This window comes from Microcebus murinus, chromosome 9 (genome assembly GCF_040939455.1).
Source record: "Microcebus murinus isolate Inina chromosome 9, M.murinus_Inina_mat1.0, whole genome shotgun sequence".
Classification (NCBI taxonomy): Eukaryota; Metazoa; Chordata; class Mammalia; order Primates; family Cheirogaleidae; genus Microcebus; species Microcebus murinus.
Genome location: NC_134112.1, coordinates 93,225,516 through 93,247,279, shown reverse-complemented (window position 1 = coordinate 93,247,279; position 21,764 = coordinate 93,225,516). Strand labels below are relative to the sequence as shown.

The 21,764-nt window shown below is 40.4% G+C and overlaps 2 protein-coding genes across 2 annotated transcripts; both read right to left on the bottom strand.

Moving 5' to 3' along the window:
* Positions 1-11,832: 11,832 nt before the first annotated feature.
* On the bottom strand, positions 11,833-12,958 carry LOC105873362 (olfactory receptor 2A1/2A42-like). The gene has a single exon (XM_076006688.1). The coding sequence runs from the start codon at positions 12,956-12,958 to the stop codon at positions 12,011-12,013; it is 948 nt and encodes a 315-aa protein (XP_075862803.1). The 3' UTR covers positions 11,833-12,010.
* Positions 12,959-19,483: 6,525 nt separating this feature from the next.
* Positions 19,484-20,449, bottom strand: LOC105873361 (olfactory receptor 2A1/2A42-like). Its single transcript, XM_076006232.1, has one exon. The coding sequence runs from the start codon at positions 20,447-20,449 to the stop codon at positions 19,484-19,486; it is 966 nt and encodes a 321-aa protein (XP_075862347.1).
* Between the last annotated feature and the right edge of the window lie 1,315 nt (positions 20,450-21,764).

Sequence of the window (21,764 nt, the reverse complement as noted above, 5' to 3'; positions counted from 1 at the left end):
TCCAGGAAAAAGTGTAATTTCAGTTTCTCAGTAGAAATATCAGCTGTGTTCCTTTCAACATCTGAAATCAACCTTTGCACTCTAGAGAAGTTTCCATGAGAACAGGAGGAGCTAAGAGATTAAAAAGCAACTTTTATGACGATGTGATTATTCAGGTTCCTAAGAAGGAATCAATGCATGTGCTATTTATGGGCTGTAATTATTATCTTTATTTTACAATAAAACAATGATAACTTATTATTTGGCAAGTAATCTACTGATTGATTCATGGTTACTGACATACCAAAAAATTATCTTGAATAGTAACCCCTACAATTTGTAGGAATCGGATTTTTCGGGGCTGTCCACTGCATGTATTGTGAGTGTACTCTGTATACTTTGAGTGCAGGTTGTGATGAGGACGTAGTCAGGCATTCCTGCGTTGATCTCAAGGCTGTGTGTGTGTAGATGTGTGTGAAAACCTTCAAGTCGTACTTCCTCATGGATGATTTGTAACTCATCCCTTCTGTGCTCCTATCAAAAGAGCAAATCCATGTCCTGACAGACGTAGGAAACACCATACCTGGATGCCCGCGTGTGGGAGGACCTACTCTTTGTGCCTTGCTTAGTGTTGTGTCATATGTGAACATCAAAAACATAAGAAATGACTATTCATAAAAAATACTCTGCCTTTCTTCAGCAACGTAAGAATGACTATATACTTTACATATGGCCAATTAAAAGATTTGGGGAAAGAGTTACTTTAGTGAATTATACTCATTTTATACATTACTGTGACAATAAATTGATAGTCAGGTAATTGGTCTTTCTGTGAATCTGTGATGTGCCAAAAATATTCAGATTTCTGATAATGTCTTCCTCAAATACCATGTAGAAATCCCGCATTTTGCTAGTGCAAACATTTTTGTGAGTGACTTTGCTAGGCAAAAATATCCTGAGGGTAAATTACTGCTCTCGTGCCTGCTTCCCTCTGCAGAAAAAATCTTCTCCAGGACAAATGCAAGGAAAGGTGCTGCTTTTGATAAGAGCCTGGCCCAGCTGTGATTAATACCAGCGGAAACATCCAGGAGATGCTCCCCAAAGAACTTAAAAATAAGAGAACTGTTACTTCTTTTCAATAAGCCAAATTTGTGAGGTCACCCGTACTGGGTGAGAAGAGCTGGAGGAGGAAAACAGGACGACGTGAGGAAACCTGTCCCTGGAGGGCCTCCCACAGCCCACTCGGTGCGCTTTGATGTCACCTGCCACAGGTGGGGAGGAAGAAGTGACTTTATCAGTGAACCCGAATGTAACCGGCCATGTGGGTGCATGTCTAAAGAAAGGCTGGGGAATGAGTAAGGGAGGTGACAGGAGAGGCAGCGATGGACAGCGTGTCCTCACTCTGTCCAGGGGAGTCTGGCCTGACGGCATGAGGGTGTTGTCCTCCCGGCAGGTCTACAGGTGCATCCAGGGGGCACAAGTGAGCAGTGACAGACAACCCTTGTCAATGAGATCTCCAGTGAACCCTCTGCCCTGACCTGCTGTTCACCTGTCAACCATTAGGTATTATTTTGCTCTCTTGTGCAGATGTTTTATCAAAGAAGAAATGTGCCAATCGGCAAATTTTTGGACAGTTTGGCAGTTACAGTTTTAAATTGAATCAATTCTATTCAGGCTTATTCATTGTTCCTTTTCTAGTTTGGATAGTATGATACTGTTGAGAAATGTGTGTACTGAAAAAATTTCCAAGGCTGGATGTACAAAGTGAGTGTCAGGCGCTGGGCTGAGACAAACTTATTGAAGTACAACCCAAAGAAAATTTTTCTGAGCATCTAATCAGAACCCTGAAGGATATTCCCATTCCATCCTTTTCTAGCGGCAAAAAATTATTGTTTACTTATAAGCATTATTAAGAAATTATTATATCAGCAAGACACAAATGAATCCCAGTGAATATTATAACACATGACCAAGGCTTATATATTCTTTCAGGATTCTACAAAATATTACCACGCCAGTCCAACTTTCTGAATTTATTTGATAAACAAACAAAGCATGTGAAAATATTTGGTTGCGTAAATGAATTTGAATTTACATCTTATAAAAATCTTAATGTCTGTATTCAATGGTTCTTTATTTCCTTTTGTAACTCTCCAAATGATTACATAAAAGGGAAAAACCCACTATTTATAAACTTGAATCTCTTTAAAATCTAAATTAAAATACAAGAAGATAGGAGGGCTTAATGAGCACATTGAGATTCTTTAAGGACAGTTGCCATATGGGTTGAAAGTCTGATTTCTTTTACAGGACTGTATTCTTAACATACTCCTTCTGAACAAGAAATAACTGTACTCATTTTTGTAATGCTGACACTTACTAAATGTTGCATGAGCCAATGAATCAATAAATACAAATGAATGAATGCCTAAATACTGATTTTTTTTTTTTTTATCATCTTTGGACTGTATCTGGAATTTCTGGCTTGCTTAACTCTTGCCTAGTATGATTTTTTTCAATTAAGGACATATCTCTTAAGGGAGGAAAAAAAAAAGAAAAGACTTTCTGAAGTTTGATAAAAATAACTATAGAATCTCCAAAAATGTTTAAAGATTTAATACCTGAAAGACATTTCTATTTTCTTTTTCCCTTCATATTTTATTTCACTCTGTGTGCTACTATGAACATCTTACTTAAACTCAAATGGATTAAATTTGCCAAAGGATTGGAAGAAGTGAAATGAGAGGTTGAAAAACAGAAATTAAATATAACCCAGTTCCAGATGCAACATTCAGGCATTGTGTATGTTTCAAATGATATATTTTGTATATACTTACAAGTTTTTCATTTAAAATCTATTTGCTGACACTTTTCAGGGAAAAAGAAGAAAAATAAATAAAATACAATCTTAGCAAATTATTCGATGACTAATAAAGTATCTGACATCTCCATGTTTCAAAGTAAACACCTAAGACTGAAATCATTTCTTTACACATGTACAAGCCTGTCGGTACTAGATGGGACCTGTGTTTCAAAAAAGGTAAAATTTAAGATCTGAGAAGCTGGCAAACTTTTCTAATGAGTCATGCAGCATTCCAAAAATGGAAGCTATTTTTAAATCCTCAGTTCAACTGAAGTATTAGATGGTTTACTTACAGGTATTAAGAAATGTTTGTTACAACTTACGGAACAGACCCCTCCTCTGTCTGTCTGTCTGTCTGGCTGCATGCCTGTTCCTGTGCCTTCCCATAGCATTGTCACTCACCTGGTACATCTCTCCTTCTCTGGACCTCTTTCTGATACCCTCTCTCCGTCCCCAGTTTTCTTTCTCTCCTACAATTTCCCGTTCTGAGAATCTCTTTGTCCTACATCCTCAACATACATCTTCACAGTGTTTCTAGAGATTTGTCAACAGTTCCAACATTTGAGTGGTTTCTCAGAGGATTTTGATTACACAGGAGGTCTGCATTCAGGCTAACGTCTTATAAGCTACCTTGGAAAATGTGACCTTATAATTTATCATAGGAGTAATATCTGCCAACCCACTTACCTGTGGTATTGAAACATTCTTTCTTGATTCCATAATAGACAATAAGGGCTATCTCATTATACTTCAAAATTAATTTCCTTAGGGATTGTGTTTCAACTATACCCTTAGATTGAAGAAATCGTTTTGATCTAGTAAGTAAGAAAAATGATATTCTTAGACTCTCATGCCTTAAGTAAAAAAAAAGAAAAATGATATATTTGACCATATATTGTTCCTGGAATGTGGTAGGTACTCAGTAACTATTTATTGCCAGAGTGGATATCAACTTGATTAAATATGAGAAAAAAAAAACATTAATGAGCTCTCCACATTCTGTTATGAGCCAGTTTCTCTGGCAAAGAAAAAGTGAAAGGCTCTATGAGGTAGCAATTAGTGAGTCTCAGCTTAGGAGTTGGACCCACATTTATTAGTTGTATAACCTTGAGTTTTTTCTTAACCTCTCTAAACCTCAGTTTCCTCTTTTTTAAAAGGAGAAAAATGAGAATACCTATTTTATGAGGTGGTTATGAGATTAATTGAGACAATATGTATTATACACTGAACACATTTGTGGTATTCAGTGAACACTCAATAACTGGGATCAATCATTATCAATCCTCAAAAGCTTCTTAGACAGCCTATGATCCTATCGACCTGACAAGTTACGATTCACAGTAGTCCCTGAAAACCATTCACTTCATTTGCCGTTATCCTCTGAAAGCCAATTTTGTAGTCTTGATTAAAACAGTGTAGCCAACAGGGTGATTTCCTGGATAACCTATTCTTTATTCTTTCATCTAGCATCAATGCTCATAGGTTTGTTGCTTTTATGCAATTACCTCTCCACTATATATACACAATTAACAATAATTCTATACATACTTACATTATTTGTGAGCAATATGTTCAAAGAAGTTAGCATTAAGTTTCCCTCAAACTATTCCCATGGTAGAATAATAATCAGCACATGTACAGAGAGGAGTGAATTTCCTTACCAATGCTTGCAGGATGTGAGTGACTGTTGACCAAAGACTAGGTGCTACAACACGCCTAAGAGGAATTTATAGTAATGTGAAATAAGGCAACCTGGATAGAACCCACATTTGGACTCAAGGATCTCCAAAGGGGAAGCACCTGAAGGTTGGGACACGGGTCCTGATTTCTGGAAGTTTCCATGGGAGCTGCAAAACACTCGCCTCTGTTCCTGATTGAATTGTAGCAGAGTCCTCAGAAGAGGAGATGCTTTTCTCTGATGGGCTCCACCCAGTTGGCAGCTCCTGAGGACTCCCTGGAGGGGTGGGTCATGACCCCTCATGCAAGCCCACCTCCACTGGGAAGGAGAGACAAAGCAATTGTGTTTTTCTATTTCTGTTCTCATCCCAGCGGGACGCACAATTAGGCAACACAGACAGCCACAGGGCACACCTCTGGGACAACATCTCTCATTACAGCCCCTGAATACTTGGCATTGTTTGAATTTCATGAATCCCAGCACTGGCTTTGTTCCCCAGTCTCCAGATGGTTCAGGTGAAACTGTCAGGAAGCAGGACCTGTGTGACAATGAAGAAGCTCCTGGAGTTACCCTCTGTGGCTCAGCTTCTCCCCAGTGTAATGTGGGTCCCTTGTGTGGCAGCAGAAGTGGGAAGAAAGGACCCTGGACAGTCAGCTGATTGCAGGTGACAGGCCAAGGTGTGGAGGTGCTGTGGGTAGCTGGTTATGGAGGCGTGGTGTAGATTAGGTAGTCTAAGGAGGGGACAATGTGTCCCAGTGGGGCTCATTGGAACCTGCCTGAGGGAGGATCTTCTAGGGCACAAGCCACCACTGCAGGTCACCTGTTGGAAGTGTTCTCTAATCTCTATTTTGAGGAGGAATGCTGATCTGAGTGTATCCCCTTGGGGGAGGACAGGACTGTCTCTAAGGCAGCTTCCTCTGGAAGCTTCTGCCTCTCCTAGGAGGTTAGAGATATTTGCTTGCCAAAGGTCATCTCACATTTATTTGTATTTCTTTCTTATGCTGGACATAGGAGAGGTTGGAATTTCATGTCACCCAATTGCGCAATTTACAAACTAATGAGTTAATTACAGTGTGATCCCCGACCTGCTGGGGTTATGGCATAAACCTAGGAAAATCGTGCGCAGGTGATGACGTTTTGAGAACATGCTCACCCGTGCTCTGACTGTGCTTGTCCACTGTGAGGGGAAATATGCTTTTCTTTAGGGATACAGAAAAGTACTTCTGATCATATGAAAAGCCTAGTGTATAGTAAGCCATCCACAAACTTTAGAATGTTTTCTTCTTTTTCTTTTACACCCAGGTGAACTGCAACTAATATAAACAACAAAAATCCTGTGAAATCCCACAAAAACATTAATTTTAGGAAATTGTATTCTATATTCCTCACCCTCCAAACATCAGTTATAAAAAGTCATTTTAGGGTAAAAAAACAGACAGTTTGAACTAAGACAGTTAAATATAAAATTTTATGATGCAAACAAAAATCTAAAATGCATTGGTTCAAATTACTTGTTTTCTATTACATCTCAAGTTGAGGCGGGTTTCGCTTCTAAAAGTGGTCAGAATGAAACATAAACATATACCAAACATACATGTATACAAAGGAAATGACACATGGAGTACAGTCAGATCTAAATTGAAAAGAATATGCTCACAGATGTTTACACTATATAACAACATGTGGAAATCAGGAAATTGCCTTTCAGGAGCAAGTAGCAAGCTGAAAATCTGTGTGAAGAATGGTTTTAGAGAATACATTTCTATTTAAACAGTACCTTAGGAATATTGGTTATGAACACACATTTGAGGATATAAAGATTAAAATTAGATCAGCAAGAGCAAGACCCCATCTCTACAAAAAAAAAAAAAAAAATAGAAAACATTAGTCAGGCGTGGTGGTGCACACCCGTAGTCCCAGCTACTCAGGAGGCTGAGGCAGGAGGATCACTTGAGCCCAGGAATTTGAGGTTGCTGTGAGCTAGGCTGTTACCACGGCACCCTGGCCCGGGTATCAGAGCAAGACACTGTCTCAAAAACAAAAAGCCTCAAACCAAAAACAAACACATAAGCCAAGACAGGCCAAAAAGAAAATCCAAAACAAAAAAACAAAAACTAAAAGAACAAGTCAGATGGAGCTAGTGCTCTAATCAAAGTTCATCAAGAAGGCAAAAAAAACGGAGCCTTCCCTGTGGTCTGGGCAAACACCACAACTGTGAAGTCCCGTGCGCCCAAATGCCAACTCTCTAACAGTGATCCTCTACATCATTCATAAAAGCTGTGGCCTGTGGCTCGGCTGCATCAGCAGGGAATAAGGGATTGTTAGACATGTAAATCTCTGGCAATGGCATTCGGACCTGTTGAATCAGAACCTGTGTTTTTGCAAGATCCCCAGATGACTCGTATGCACGTTAATACGTGAGAAGCACTGGTTTACAGTACGGAGCAAAGCATAAACAACAATCCTACAGGTCAGTGATGGCAGTGCCCATGCCACATGCCAAAGACACCATGGGGGCCAATTTCAGGTGGTACATGAACCCATTTCCACCCACAGAATCCTGTCCCTGTCCTTTTCTGTAATGACAGCCCCTAATCTCTCTCCCCTCTTGCAGGAGAGAGGAGGAGTGACACTCTGTACATGAGCACTCTGCTAGCACAAGCACCCTGGTGACATACCATAACCATAGGCTTTAGCAATGTGACACACTCTTTCTGAAACCATAACCTTTGTTTTATATGGTAGAAACAAATATATATCACCCTACTTTTTTATACTAAGCTCTAAATACCTTCTCCTAGTATGTTTACAATTTCTCTGTGGCCGTTGGTCAATGAGATGTAATTATTAATATTTACCTCAGGAGAAACTTTTGCAAGAACTGAGTATATCTGCAACTACAATGGACAATAAGATGTCTAATGCTGCCATATTTAAGTTATATATTTTATGCAGTTTTTTTTAAAGATAGGACTATAGGTTAAATGATTATTTTTAATTTTTATAAAAATGAGGGCCTTGCTAGGTTCCTTAGGCTGGTCTTGAACTCCTGGCCTTAAGTGATCCTCCTGCCTCTTTCTCCCAAAGTGCTAGGATTACAGGTGTGAGCAGCTGTGCCCAGTCCATTTACTTACCGAGTCAACATTTTTGAGTGCCTACTAGGAAACAGAGTGAGAACAGGGGAATGGGGCAGCAGGGGTGGCACAGTTACTTCTTGGGCAGTCCAGGGGGCATCAGAACAGGGCTCGTCTGGGGGTTTCCTGCTGATCACTGGAGTCTGGGGACAAGCAACTGTTCCCTTCCTCCTTTAGCTCTCCCCACACTCCATGCCTGCCGCTGCTGCAGCCATGTTGTTTTCAGAATCTAAAACAGCAGCCAAAGAAAGGGTCCAATCTCAGGAGAAGCCAGTGAACGTCAGGAAGGAAAAACTGGCAGCCTCCCTGTGAGCCTGAGCAGCCTGGCTAGCCCTGTCCTACCACCGAGGTCCTTCCTGGGCCCGCTGACCTCAGCAGGGTATGGTTTCTTCTTTGGGTGGGTAAGGGGGCCAGGGACCCCAGCCCCAACACAACGAAGGAGCAAATCAGACAGAAATACTGGGCAGGGCCCATGTCTGGCCACTCCCACCTGATGTCCACATCAGCACATTCACCTGGACGCTGCCCTGGGACGTCAGTGGCACCTCCAACTCCACAGCTCTAGAACCGAGCATGTCACGCCCTCCTCCTCCACCAAAACAGTTCCTCCCATTTTCTCCAGGGCGGACACCTCTCCCAGCGGGGCAACCCAGGGCTCTCCAGACACTTCTCTTGTCTAGCCATCGAAGAGACAAATATCCGTAAGCCCTTTCCAAATGAATGGTGTTCACAGTTAATCTAGATCAGATCGACTGAACTAGAATTGTGATGCCACCAGTTGACATTTTTGCAACGTTAAGTTCTCTAAGCCTCAACTTCCCTTCTACAAATGAGGATATGCTTAGTACATACTCCACAGTGCTGTGAGCATTACATCAAAAGAATTTAACACGTTGTCTGGCATATGGAAAGTGCTAAGTAATTTTTAAGCTACAATTATTTTCTACCATTCTATGTTCTGCAAATAAAAGAACTTTGAAAATGTAGAAATCAGAAAATAGTTTAACATTGGAAATTGTGTCTAAGTACTCAAAAGGCTCATGCATTGGTGCAGCCAGTGTCTGCTGAGTGCTTACCATGTGCTAGGCAGGTGCTGGTTTGCTGAAAAAGTAATGAATGGACTCTGGTTCCTGTTCTCATGGAGCTCCCCATCTCATAGGGGAAGTCTGGCATCTACCTGAGCAATGTTCTGTAAATAACCACCTGAAAGATCATAACAAATTTGAACACGAAAAGGGAAATATGACTTCCTTAGTCTTGGAGGAAGGGCTGTTTTTAGATAAAACACTGTAAAACATCCATTCTAATTCCACTCAATCGGTAAGGCACCGACGTAAATCAACAACGTTTATCTTCTTCAGCTGTTGTCTGTTTCACTGTCCAGCTCATCACCAGAGTCCTCCCGGTGGTGCGTCCCTGACCCTTGGAGTCAGGGTCGTCTCCTGTTCCACACCCACTTTCTTCACATACCAGCTTAGAGTCAAACTGCTTTCTTTAGCAGGTGCCAATCCCTTTCTTTCTAAAGCTGAATGCCCATTGTTGGGTCCTAATCATTTGTTTTGTTTCACTCTCATGACTTCTCTGATCTTTATCCAGATACTCTCTCCAGAGGCCTGTTGCATAGTGGTTATGACCGTAGGGTTGGAAATCAGACTGCCTTACTTCAATCCTGGATGGGGTGCTTGCTAGCCTTGAGGTACTGCACAAGTTACTCAATCTCTCCATGCCTCAGTTTCCTTATATGTAAAGTAGGCTATTGATTGTCTTCTGCCTCAAAGGGCTATTTTGAGGCTTAGTTGAGATAATGCATGTAAAATGCTTAGAGGATTTGCTGGCCCATAGTAAGTAAGCTCTCTTTGAGAGAGAGAGAGAGAGAGAGAGAGAGAGAGAAGGAAAGACTAGTGGTATCTTGGTTCTGATCCTTAGCTGAACTAAAGAGGCAGTCTCAATGAGAACAACCTTTATTCTCTTCCTGTTCTGTGCTCCTCTAAAACCCTAATGCTTTCTTGCAACTCCGCACACAGGTTCACCATCCAGTGAACCAGCCACAGGTGACTAGCCAGTCACGTGTGATCTCTGGCTCTCCAGGCCCTACAGAGCACAGAACCTGTTAAGTAAAGAAACCATCCTTCACTTAACAGATTCTTCCTTGGGCTACCTTCCCCTTATTCTTTATTTGATAACATGGATTTTCTTAATTATTATTTTATCTTTATAGATTTCGGGGTACGAGTGCAGTTTTGCTATGTGGATAGGTTGCATAGTGGTGAAGTCTGGGCCTTTGGTGTACCCATCGCCCGATTAGTGTACGTGGTACCCAATAGGTAATTTTTCATCCCTCACCCCCCACCCTCCCACCTTTTGGAGACTCCAGTGACAACTGTTCCACTCTGCATGTCTGCGTGTACCCACTGTTTAGCTCCCACTTGTAAGTGAGAACATGCAGTGTTGGACTCTCCGCTTCTGAGGATAGCATGGACAGTGATATGCTACGCTGACATGGTAAATACAGAGGACGGGCGCCAGACCGTCCAGGTAACAGTCCGACATTTGCGGCTTGCATGGATGTGTGTATATAAAAGAGTGATAATAGGACTTCTTCACGGATTTGTTATGATGATTAAATGGGATGGTCTATGAAAAGTGCCTAACTATGTAGCATATGCCATTAAGTAAAATGTTAGCTAGTATTGTAAAAACTCATTTTGTCTTTATTTTTAGTAAACTCTGCCTAAGTATCTTCACCCATGGTAAAAGAGTTGTGTCGAAGACTCGTTAATCCCCAGGTGAAGGGCACACGCTTATTCTTTTGAACAAATCTTACATGCACTCTTATAGTGAGCTTGAGAAAGTCTCTGGAAGTGAGTGGCCATCCCAATCTGAGGACAGGTTAGAAAATGGAATTTATAGATAACACCCTGGGAAGTCATTCAAAATGATGGGGAAGGAATCATCCTTAACCATTGGATTTCTAATGCTAAAGCACCTTAAAATGGAGACCAAGACTGAAGAATCTCTGAGCAGATAAAGCTAGTTTAGGCCTTAACCTTGCTTGATTTGCAAACACAAGTGAAACTTAACTTGGGCTATTTCTTGCAAATGCCTGTGTTAAAGAAAAATGACACTTAAGCTCAACCGGTCAGAAGCCGCCAACTAACTTAGAGTTGTATAACTAGGAACTTTCCAGCAGATAGATCAAATAAGGCAACTATATACCTGTAACCAATCAAATACTTTCTTTACTTCCACATTCATCCTATAAAAGTCTTCCCTTGGTGGACCCCTGAATACTTCCCGTTAGGCGCTGCCTGATTCATGAATTGCTTTTTGCTCAAAGAAACTCTAAAAATTTCACTGTACCTTGGTTTACCTTTTAACAGTAGAATAAATTGAATCAGCAAACAATTACTCCACCACTGTGGCTGAATATAGTTAGCTAGGTACTTACACTATCTTACACTAGGTACTCTCACTATTGGTGAGACATTCTTATGAGGGAAATGATACAAACTGGACTAACCCAGGTGGACATGCTGAAAAAAGGCATTGGAAAGCCACGTGTAGAGATAGATGTATGTGTGTATGATTCACAGCTCAGCACTCAACGTTTTCTGAAGAATCCATAAACAGCCAGAGTTTTCTTTAATATGCATTTTCAGCCCATTCAAGGGACAATGCCTAATTTTGCCTCCTTGTCAGCCACCAGCTAATGAGTTTAGCTCCAAATTTGTAAACAATGTTCACTATTCCCACACTGTCTACAGGTTTTCTTTTGCTTCTCTTCTCTCTTTTCTCCTACATTTCTTATTTTAATTTTGTTTCTTCCCTCAGCCTACTGGTAAACTTTCATATATGAATCAATGATTTTTATATGAAATTTCTCTATAGCGTGCAACACAACTAAGTAAAGACCTCTGAGTTATGCTTTAACAGGGTAAGTACAATTGTGGGAGAATGGACCAGTGTACTTTGGGTTTAGGTGATCTCTTCCTTTGGATGAAGCTTTATTGGTTCTTCCAAACGTTTGTATTTTGATATATACAGGTAGTGAGTTTATATAGTTAAGTTAGGAAGTAGATGAATGGTATTAAAACTTTGGGATTCAGAAAATGATTTTAAAAATTTTAAACTTCACAGATATTTAATTCAATGAGAAATAAAAGAAAAAATCATGTCTGATAAATAACATCTCATAGAAAGCCAACGAATGCAGTACATCTAAAGTATGTCCTGCAGAAAACAGAGAAGCCTTACTCTTGTATCATTTAGGTGCAGATCAAAAGAGAGTAGTGAAATTTTCTGCATTTAAGCAGTAATTGGACACCAAGATTCCAGGAGACTACTGAGGCTGGAGAGTCACATGTCACCCAGTTGGGAATGACTTTCTTTGCACAGTGCTCTCCTCAGGGCACCCTTGACCTCTGCGTTCCTCAGGCTGTAGATCAGGGGGTTCAGCATGGGGTTGAAAAAGCTGTAAAACAGGAAAAGGACCTTCTGCTGCTCCTCAGGATGGCGGGACTTGGGGGCCATGTACATGATGATGGCACTGCCAAAGAAGAGCCCCACCACGCAGAGGTGGGAGGAGCAGGTGGAGAAGGCCTTTCTGCGGCCCTCCCCAGCCTGGATGCTCAGGATGGCCAGCAGGATGCGCGAGTAGGAGACCAGCACCAGGCAGAGGGGCCCCACCAGGATGAACACGCAGGCTGCGAAGATGACCACTTGGTTGAGCCGGGTGTCAGCACAGGCCAGCTTGAGGACAGACAGGATTTCACAGAAGAAGTGGTTGATTTCATGAGGCCCACAGAAGGGCAGCCTCAGGATGAGAACCACATGCACCAGGGCCAGGAGGAAGCTGAACACCCAGGAAGTGATGGCCAGGACAATGCACACTCTCCAGCTCATGATGACAGAATATCGGAGGGGATGGCAGATGGCCACATACCGGTCATAGGACATCACCACCAGGAGAAAACATTCTGTGTGTGCAAAACTCAAAAAGAGAAAGGTCTGTGTCAAGCAGCCAGCGAAGGAGATGGGCTTGGCTGGGTCCAGGAGGTTCACCAGCATCTGGGGCACAGTGTTGCAGGCATAGGCGATGTCCACGATGGCCAGGTGTGAGAGGAAGAAGTACATGGGGCTGTGCAGTCTGGAGTCCAGGGAAATGAGGCCCAGGATGACCCCGTTCCCCAGCAGGGTGAAGGTGTAAAATAGAGAGAAAAGTCCAAAAAGGACCATGTGAATCCTTGGGCCAAGACCAAATCCCAGTAGGATGAACTCTTTGACCATTGTCTGATTTCCCTCCATTTCACTATTAAAGAGAGAAGCGAATAGCTATGTGATACAATTATTTTAAAACATCTATTTTATTTCATATTTTATAAATTTTGAATGTGTGGAAAATTATTAGTAAACACCTTTAAGAACTCATTCAGTTATAAATAACTAAAGTTTTAGTTATTAAAAATTTAAAATAGGTGTTTGACATAGTCTACATTTTTAATGCTATCCAATTTTTAGAAGGTAAATATGTCACCAGTGATTAGCTGCATAGAGACATTGACATTCTGAAGGAATTAAGAAATATCAAACCAGAATATAATTAAAATATCCATGAAACCTAGATCATCATAGAGCTTTATAGGTACAAATCTTTAAGAGAATTAATGGATGATAATCATGCTCAGTAATGGAAGAGCTTTAAAAATGAGAATAGACCTAGAAAAGAAAAGAATTTTACTTTCTTCAACAGAAATCATAACTAAGTTACTATCAGTATCTAAATCCTAAGTAAAGGATACAAAGTGACAATATGACAGCACAAGAGCAAATTGTGAAACAGTAACTTTTATGACAATGTTTTGAGTTAGGGAGAAGGAAGGAGAAAGTGGACTTGCTATCTGTAGATAATGCATATATGATGTATAACTATATCTATATACACATACACTCATACATAATGTGTACGTGTGTGTCCAAAATGTGCATCATTGTCTTGGAAAATGGAAACAAACCAATATTTGGCAATTTGGCTACTGGTCAGCTGGGTAATTCACAGAATTATTAATTTAGCACGGGAATTTTTCTAATACAACCAGTATAGTTTAGGGGAATTTGTGTTTCATCAAGAAGCCCAATATTACAAGTCTGGCCTGTATGTGCACCTGTATCAATGTGCGTGTGCTCCCATATTCTCCCAAGGATTTGGAGGGTGAGTATGGTAGGTGCCTTCGTGCGTGTGTATGAAAACAATCACAGTCATAATTTCCTGCACTATCTGTACAGATCTCCCTTTCTAGATTTTCTCAAGATAGAAAACACATGAATCAAGAGAATAAAAACGTTTGAAATGAAAATGAGGAGGAAATAATCTCGTCTTGCAGTTAATTCAATTTTTCAGATTTGTAACACTTACTATACCTGAAATCAAAAATACAAGGAATTGCTATTTAAGTTGAAAAAGGGTGGCTGACTGCAGCAACAAGAATTGCCAGATACTTTGTAAGTAACTAATAGAAACAAATTATTGACAAATTGATAATTCAGCTTATTTGTCACTGGACAGATGGTAAAATCAGCAAATTAGTGCTAATGGATGGTAAGATGCTAATTAATGGTATGCTAAATTGATGAATTTGGCTTTTTGACTTTGGATCTTAGATCACAGTTTCCTCAGTAAACCAGGTTGACGTACAACATGGTTTCTAGTGTAAACGTTTGTCGATGCCATTGCAAGGGCAAAACAAGTTAGGCTTAGCTACTTTTTGGGGGTTTATGTGGGAAAGGTGCTGTTTTGGGCCAGTCCTAGTTTTACTGTCGTCAATATCAATGGAGATGTCAAGGAATGTTCTCCGAGGAACTTGGACTTAAGAGACAGAATTGCATTCTGAGATATAAACTTGTGAAACACACATGTAACTGATGAGAATAACAATCTAGAGGTGGAAAACAAGAAAATATCAGAAAAAATGTGACTGGAGACTTTGAGGAACTTCCAAAATTCCATGCCATGTGCTTTGATGCTGTGTCTGGGAGGCAGGGAAGGAGGCTGTGATTGATTCATGAACCCAGATGATATCAGTTGTATTGGGCGCCTGTTTGGAGAACGACTGTAGAAGAAGGTAGGTGATCAGTTCGTAGTGTAGACTAAGGTCAGAGGAGCAGCGTTTGGCAATGCCTTGATAATGGCCTTCGGGGGAAGGGAAAAGTGAAACTGTTGAATTCAGGATCCTAGTCACCTAGTGGTTCTGTGTTTACAGACTAGATGGATGCTCTGGGTGATCAGTCATCAATAGCCCTAGCCAGTAAGATCTGTGATCATTCCTTCTGGCTCTGACGTTTTATTCATCAATCAGCCATTTGGTGATAATTTATCTTCTTGAGCAGATATTTCTACAAAGAAGGAATGTGTTGATATGCATAGTTCTTTGCTCACTTTGCAGTTACACTTTGAAGTTTAAATAAATTAACATCTAGGTATTGTGTTTATGCATTTTCCCATTGTGCTTTTGGATAGCATGGTGCAATTCTTGGACAAAATTTCCAAAGCTGGATCTAAAAAATAAGGACCAGACCCTAGACCAGGGTAAACTCATTGAAACAAGACTTGGGGAAAGAACCTTGTTTCCTTCCTGACAGCAACAGATGAGATGTCTATTTTCTTACAAGCATTATTGATAAATAATAAAATCACCTCCACACAAAAATAGGCTGAATAATACATTAAAAATTCCTCACACATGACTAGGGAGTATTTGATTTTAGGCTGACATTAAATAATTCTGTGCTTGAGACACTTTCGAAATTTATTTTTTAAACACATAAGGCATAGAATAACATTTAGCTGTGAAAAATGTATTTTAGACCACCTAATTATAAAATAGTAATTTCCTTTCCTGATTTTTTTTATTTCCCTCAAGATAAAAACATAAAGGTAAAAGAAGCAAGGCAAAAAACCATAATTTTTTGATAGCCACTGAAAGATGAAAGAAAAGTTCTAGGTGCATTAATATTCTTTAGCACAGTGGCTTATTTGCTTCAGCTTGGGGAGACTCAGACTTGTGGGGGGCGGGGGAATGGGCATTTATTGAAACCTTAAAATCTGTACCCCCATAATATGCCGAACTAAAAAAAAAAGAAAGAAAGAAAGAAATGGAGTAGGATTGTTCATTTTTATATCCCTGGAAGTTAATACACATTTGTTAAATGACAACTAGATAGAAACAAATGAAGAAACACTTAAGTATTGATATTTTCATAGTAGACCTGGTTTCTTTTAAAATATAGTCTATAATTAAGTCGAATTCAGCTCATTAATAAAGTGCCACAATTCAGAAGACATTTATCTTGAATGATCTGTATTAAAACAGAGTTTTAAAAAATTAATAGAACAACCAAAGGATTTGAAAAGTGTTAAGGACTTGAAGTTTGGATACACTTTCTTTAATTATCTTTTAAAATTTTATTTCATGCCTGTGTGGCATACCTAATATTTGTTAAGACCAATCAAATGGAAACCACACAGATTAAGTTTCCAGAGGGCTGGAGGGAGTGAAGGGGGTAGCTCCATATTAAAAAAATACTTCAGTTCCAAATGTAGCTTGCAGGCATAGTGATATACATTAATTTATATAATATATGTGTAATTTTAGAATTAAAAAAAGGCAAATTGTTATCTGGTTAATAAATGATCAGGCAACCCTAAAATTTTTAAAGTAAATATTTAAGAAGGAAATAATCTTTTATATATTAACAAAGCATCTGAACTTGATAGAACCTGTATTTTAAAAAAGTAAATCTCAAAGTTCCATGAACTTGCAGGTTCTTTTCTAAAGTAGTGGACATGAGTAAAGCAGACTCCCTAAAATGATTCCCTATAATCATATGGCTCAGCTGACCTGTAGGGATGGTTGCTTGTAAGTGACAAGGGAGGACTGCACACTATGCGTCTTATTGCTTGCATAGCTATAAGCCCAGATTTTGCAAAGTTGTCTTATGGGTTAAGGGTTGATAGTGTGAGTGATTTCACTGGATATAGGAACGATTGTGGAGCATGAAGAATTACCGAGTGTCAGATTTGTGTACTTACAGCCTATTCAAAAATCTGTTAAAGGCTGGAAATGATTATTCATATTTTGAATTGCCTCCTGTGTTCCAGGCACTCTGGGAATGTGTCGTGTGGCAGATTGGTAACTCTGAGCTTGTGAAGGTTTTCATGAAAATGCGCTTTGGCAGGAAGAACAGAAATAATTCAAAAGTAGATATTAAACATAAAAATCCAAAACATGAAAATTTAAAGTGCTATTGATTATTGCATCCTGTTCCCGTTTTGCTACAATACCACCTAACACCTCCATCCCTTTTCTGTCCTCTTTCCCTCCCCACCATGAAGACTTCTCCTCCACCTTACAGAAAGTTTAACATTTACACAAATCTCTACCACATGGACATTTCTCTACCAATGAAACAAATCTAGCCAAGTCCTAAACACCCTTACATAATTTGTCCATCAAATGTACATCTAGTTTTCTTTTTGCCCCTACCCCAATATGAATGATGAGCATCTATGTTTAGCATTAAGGGAGATAATTTACTTCTTTTCTAGACACTTCATAAAGAGTATCACTACAGAGTAACTATTAATCACAGACTAGGTGCTACAACACGCCTAAAGGAATTTATAGTAACGTGAAATAAGGCAACCTGGATAGCACCCACATTTGGACTCAAGGATCTCAAGGGGGAAGCACCTGAAGGTTGGGACACGAGTCCTGATTCCTGGGAGTTTCCTTGGGAGCTGCAGAATCCTGGCCTCTGTTCTTGATTGAAATGCAGCAGAGTCCTCAGAAAAGGAGATGCTTTTCTCTGATGGGCTCCACCCAGTTGGCAGCTCCTGAGGGCTCCCTGGAGGGCTGGGTCGTGACCCCTCACGCATGCCCACCTCCACTGGGAAGGAGAGACAAAGCAATTGTGTTTTTCTATTTCTGTTCTCATCCCACCAGGACACACAATTAGGCAACACAGACAGCCACAGGGCACACCTCTGGGACAACATCTCTCATTACAGCCCCTGAATACTTGGCATTGTTTGAATATCATGAATCCCAGCACTGGCCTTGTTCCCCAGTCTCCAATTGGTTCAGGTGATCCTGTCAGGAAGCAGGACCTGTGTGACAATAAAGAAGCTCCTGGAGTTACCCTCTGTGGCTCAGCTTCTCCCCAGTGTAATGTGGGTCCCTTGTGTGGCAGCAGAAGCAGGAAGAAAGGACCTTGGACAGGCAGCTGATTGCAGGTGACACTCCAAGGTGTGGAGATGCTGTGGGGATCTTGTTAGGGAGGTGTGGAGTGGAATGGGGAGTCCAAGGAGGGGCCATGGTGTTCCAGTGGGGCTCATTGGAACCTTCCTGAAGGGAAGGTGTTCTAGGGCACAAGCCAGCACTGCAGATCACTTGGAAATGTTCTCTAACACCTGTGTTGAACGGGGGAGATTCTGAGTTCAGTCTCATGGGAAGGGAGAAAAGGGTCCTTTCCCAGAAGCTTCCTGCCTTTTGTGGGATGAGATTTCCTACTTAATATATTGTCATATTTATTTTCATTTTGCTGCATTCTTTTACTGAGTATAAGGTGGTCAAAGTGTTATTTGGAAATCTCATATCAGTCATGCAAATTCCAAACTAATTAGTTCCTTACAGCGTGATCCCTGACTTGCTAGCATCATGGCATGAACTTGGGGGAAAATCTAGTGCAGTTATCAGATTTTGAGATCATGCCCATCTGTGCTTTGAGTCTACACATTCACTATGAGAAGAAACACACATTTAGGGACATCAAAAAACGGCTTCTGAACGTGTGAAAATCTTGTTGCATAGCAGGCCCTCCTTAAATATGGAAACCTGTCTGTTTCTTTTTATGTTCCAAGTGAGCTTCAGCAAATGTATCAGAAAAGTGACATGCAAGAAAAACTTTAGTACCAAACTAAAACAATGATCATGGAAACAGTTATTTTAGGATACAGTTTTGTATTCAATACCATATCACCATCAGTTATAAAAAGTTATTTTAAGGTATAAAAGTAAATTCTTTGAACTAAGAGAGTAAAAAATTAAATACAAATGTTTATGAGAACAACCTAGAAAAAATGTATCATCTCAAAATTACTTGTTTTCTATGGTGTATCAAACTGGCATAGCTTTTAATGGTGTAGGTAGTGGGTTTTGAAATCATTCTAGATTTCTGTGAGAACTTTGGCTTTGTCTTTAAAGACATAAAAATTAGATTGATTTCATGTAGTGACAGACAGAGGAAAATGAATACAGAATTATATATATATATATATATATATATATATATATCATATATATCTCCAATATAGAAGATTGTGAAGTTGAATGAAGCCATCTCCTGAGGCTTATCTAGGAATGCAGGGCTGATCTTTGAAGAGAGAGAGAGTTGGATTCATTATCTCTAGATGATGCGCCATTGAAGATTAGAGACCCTCACTGTCTGTACCCAAACACAGCACAGATTCTCACAAGCCAATCTAGGTACTGTTTGTACATTTACATTATCTTTAGAGGCTTATCTTGTAGGGAAATAAATCATTTTGCTTTAGAAGGTAATGTGTCTGCTTTAAACATTTAGCAACCATAGCACTGTACAAAATAAATTTTTCCCTTAGATATTCTCAATTCAATAAGCAGTTAAATGAAAAAAAGTTAAGTATAGTAAGCCTAATGAATGCAGCAAAATCTAAATACTTCCTGGGGGAATACTTTGCAAATACAAAGAGAGTGGTGAACTTAGGTGATCATCAGTACTCAAGATTCCAGGAGACTACTGAGACTGGAGATTCATATGCCGCCCCAGTTGGGAATGACTTTCTTTGCACAGCGCTCTCCTCAGGGCACCCTTGACCTCTCCGTTCCTCAGGCTGTAGATCAGGGGGTTCAGCATGGGGTTGAAAAAGCTGTAAAACAGGAAAAGGACCTTCTGCTTCTCCTCAGGATGGCGGGATTTGGGGGCCATGTACATGACGATGGCGCTGCCAAAGAAGAGCCCGACCACGCAGAGGTGGGAGGAGCAGGTGGAAAAGGCCTTTCTGCGGCCCTCCCCAGACTGCATGCTCAGGATGGCCAGCAGGATGCGCGAGTAGGAGACCAGCACCAAGCAGGGAGGTCCCACCAGGATGAACATGGAAACAGCAAAGATAACAACTAGGTTGAGCCGGGTGTCAGCACAGGCCAGCTTGAGGACAGACAGGAGTTCACAGAAGAAGTGGTTGATTTCATGAGGCCCACAGAAGGGCAGCCTCAGGATGAGAACCACATGGACCAGGGCCAGGAGGGACCCACATGCCCAGGCAGTGACGGCCAGGACAATGCACACTCTCCAGCTCATGATGACGGAATATCGGAGGGGATGGCAGATGGCCACATACCGGTCATAGGACATCACCACCAGGAGAAGACATTCTGTATGTCCAAAGCTCAAAAAGAGAAAGGTCTGTGTCAAGCAGCCAGCGAAGGAGATGGGCTTGGCTGGGTCCAGGAGGTTCACCAGCATCTGGGGCACCGTGCTGCAGGCACAGGCCATGTCCACGATGGCCAGGTGTGAGAGGAAGAAGTACATGGGGCTGTGCAGTCTGGAGTCCAGGCAGACGAGTCTCAGGATGACCCCGTTCCCCAGCAGGGTGAGCACATAGAACAGGGAGAAGAGCCCGAAGAGAAGCATCTGAATCCTTCTGTCCACAAGGAATCCCAGGAGGATGAACTGTGTAACCATTGTTTGGTTTTCCCCCATTTCACTATGGAAAAGAAATGGATAGTTTAAGATAGGACTGTCAAAAAATGTCTAGACATTATTTTATAATATTTTATGAATGTAGTCATTTTGAAAACATAAATAATATTAATGATCTAGCTAATTAAGTTAACTACTAATTTTAAACATCCAATTTCATGGAAGAGATTGTTTCACCTATGTTAGGGTCCCTAGCGCCATTGACCCCTGTGTTGGGAAGAAGCATATCAAACCAAAACAGGATGTAAAATGACCATGTAATAACAATCTTGAAGCTGCACCTGTCGAAATGATTAAGAGAATTCCTGGAGTGTGAAATTAATCAATAAATGGCAATGGAAGAACTACAAATATGAGAATTACAGGAATCCCGAGGAAAAACTGTAACTTCAGTTTCTCAATAGAAATATCAGCTGTGTTCCTTTCAACATCTGAACTCAACCTTTACACTCTAGAGAAGTTTCCATGAGAACAGGAGGAGCAAAAATACATAAAGCAACTTTTAGGATGATGTGATTATTTAGATTCCTAAGAAGGAATCCATGGATGTGCTATTTATGGGCTATCATTATTATCTTTATTTTACAGTGCATCATGAACGTAAACCGATGATAACTGGCAATTTAGCAAGTAATCTACTGATTTATTTATGGTTACTGATGTAACAAAAAATTATCTTGAATAGCAATCAATACAATTTGTAGGAATTAGGTTTTTCAGGGCTGTCCACTGGATGTACTGTGAGTGTACTCTGTATACTTTGAGTACAGGTTGTGATGAGGACATAGTCAGGCATTCGTTGATCTCAGGGCTGTGTGTGTAGATGTGTGTGAAAACCTTCAAGTCATACTTCCTCATGGATGATTTATAACTCATCCCTTCTGTGCTCCTATCAAAAGAGCAAATCCATGTTCTGACGGCTCTAGGAAAGACCATACCTGGATGCCCGCGTGTGGGAGGACCTACTCTTTGTGCCTTGCTTAGCATTGTATCATACGTAAAAATCAAAAACATAAGAAATGACTATTTATTAAAAATACTCTGCCTTTCTTCAGCAATGTAAAGATTACTATATACTTTACATATGGCCAATTAAAAGATTTTTGGCCAAGACTTAAGTTAGTGAATTATAGTCATTTTATACATTACTATAGCAATAAATTGTTAGGTAATTGGTCTTTCTGCGAATTAGTGATATGTGTGCCAAATAATATTTGGTTTTTTGTACTTAAGACCAAGATAACATCTTCCTCAATATACCATGTAGAAATCCCGCATTTTGCTAGCGCAAACATTTTTGTGAGTGACTCTGCTA

Excerpts from the sequence above, each read along its gene's own strand:
- LOC105873362 (XM_076006688.1), bottom strand. The coding sequence starts at position 12,958 with ATGGAGGGAAATCAGACAATGGTCAAAGAGTTCATCCTACTGGGATTT.
- LOC105873361 (XM_076006232.1), bottom strand. The coding sequence starts at position 20,449 with ATGGGGGAAAACCAAACAATGGTTACACAGTTCATCCTCCTGGGATTC.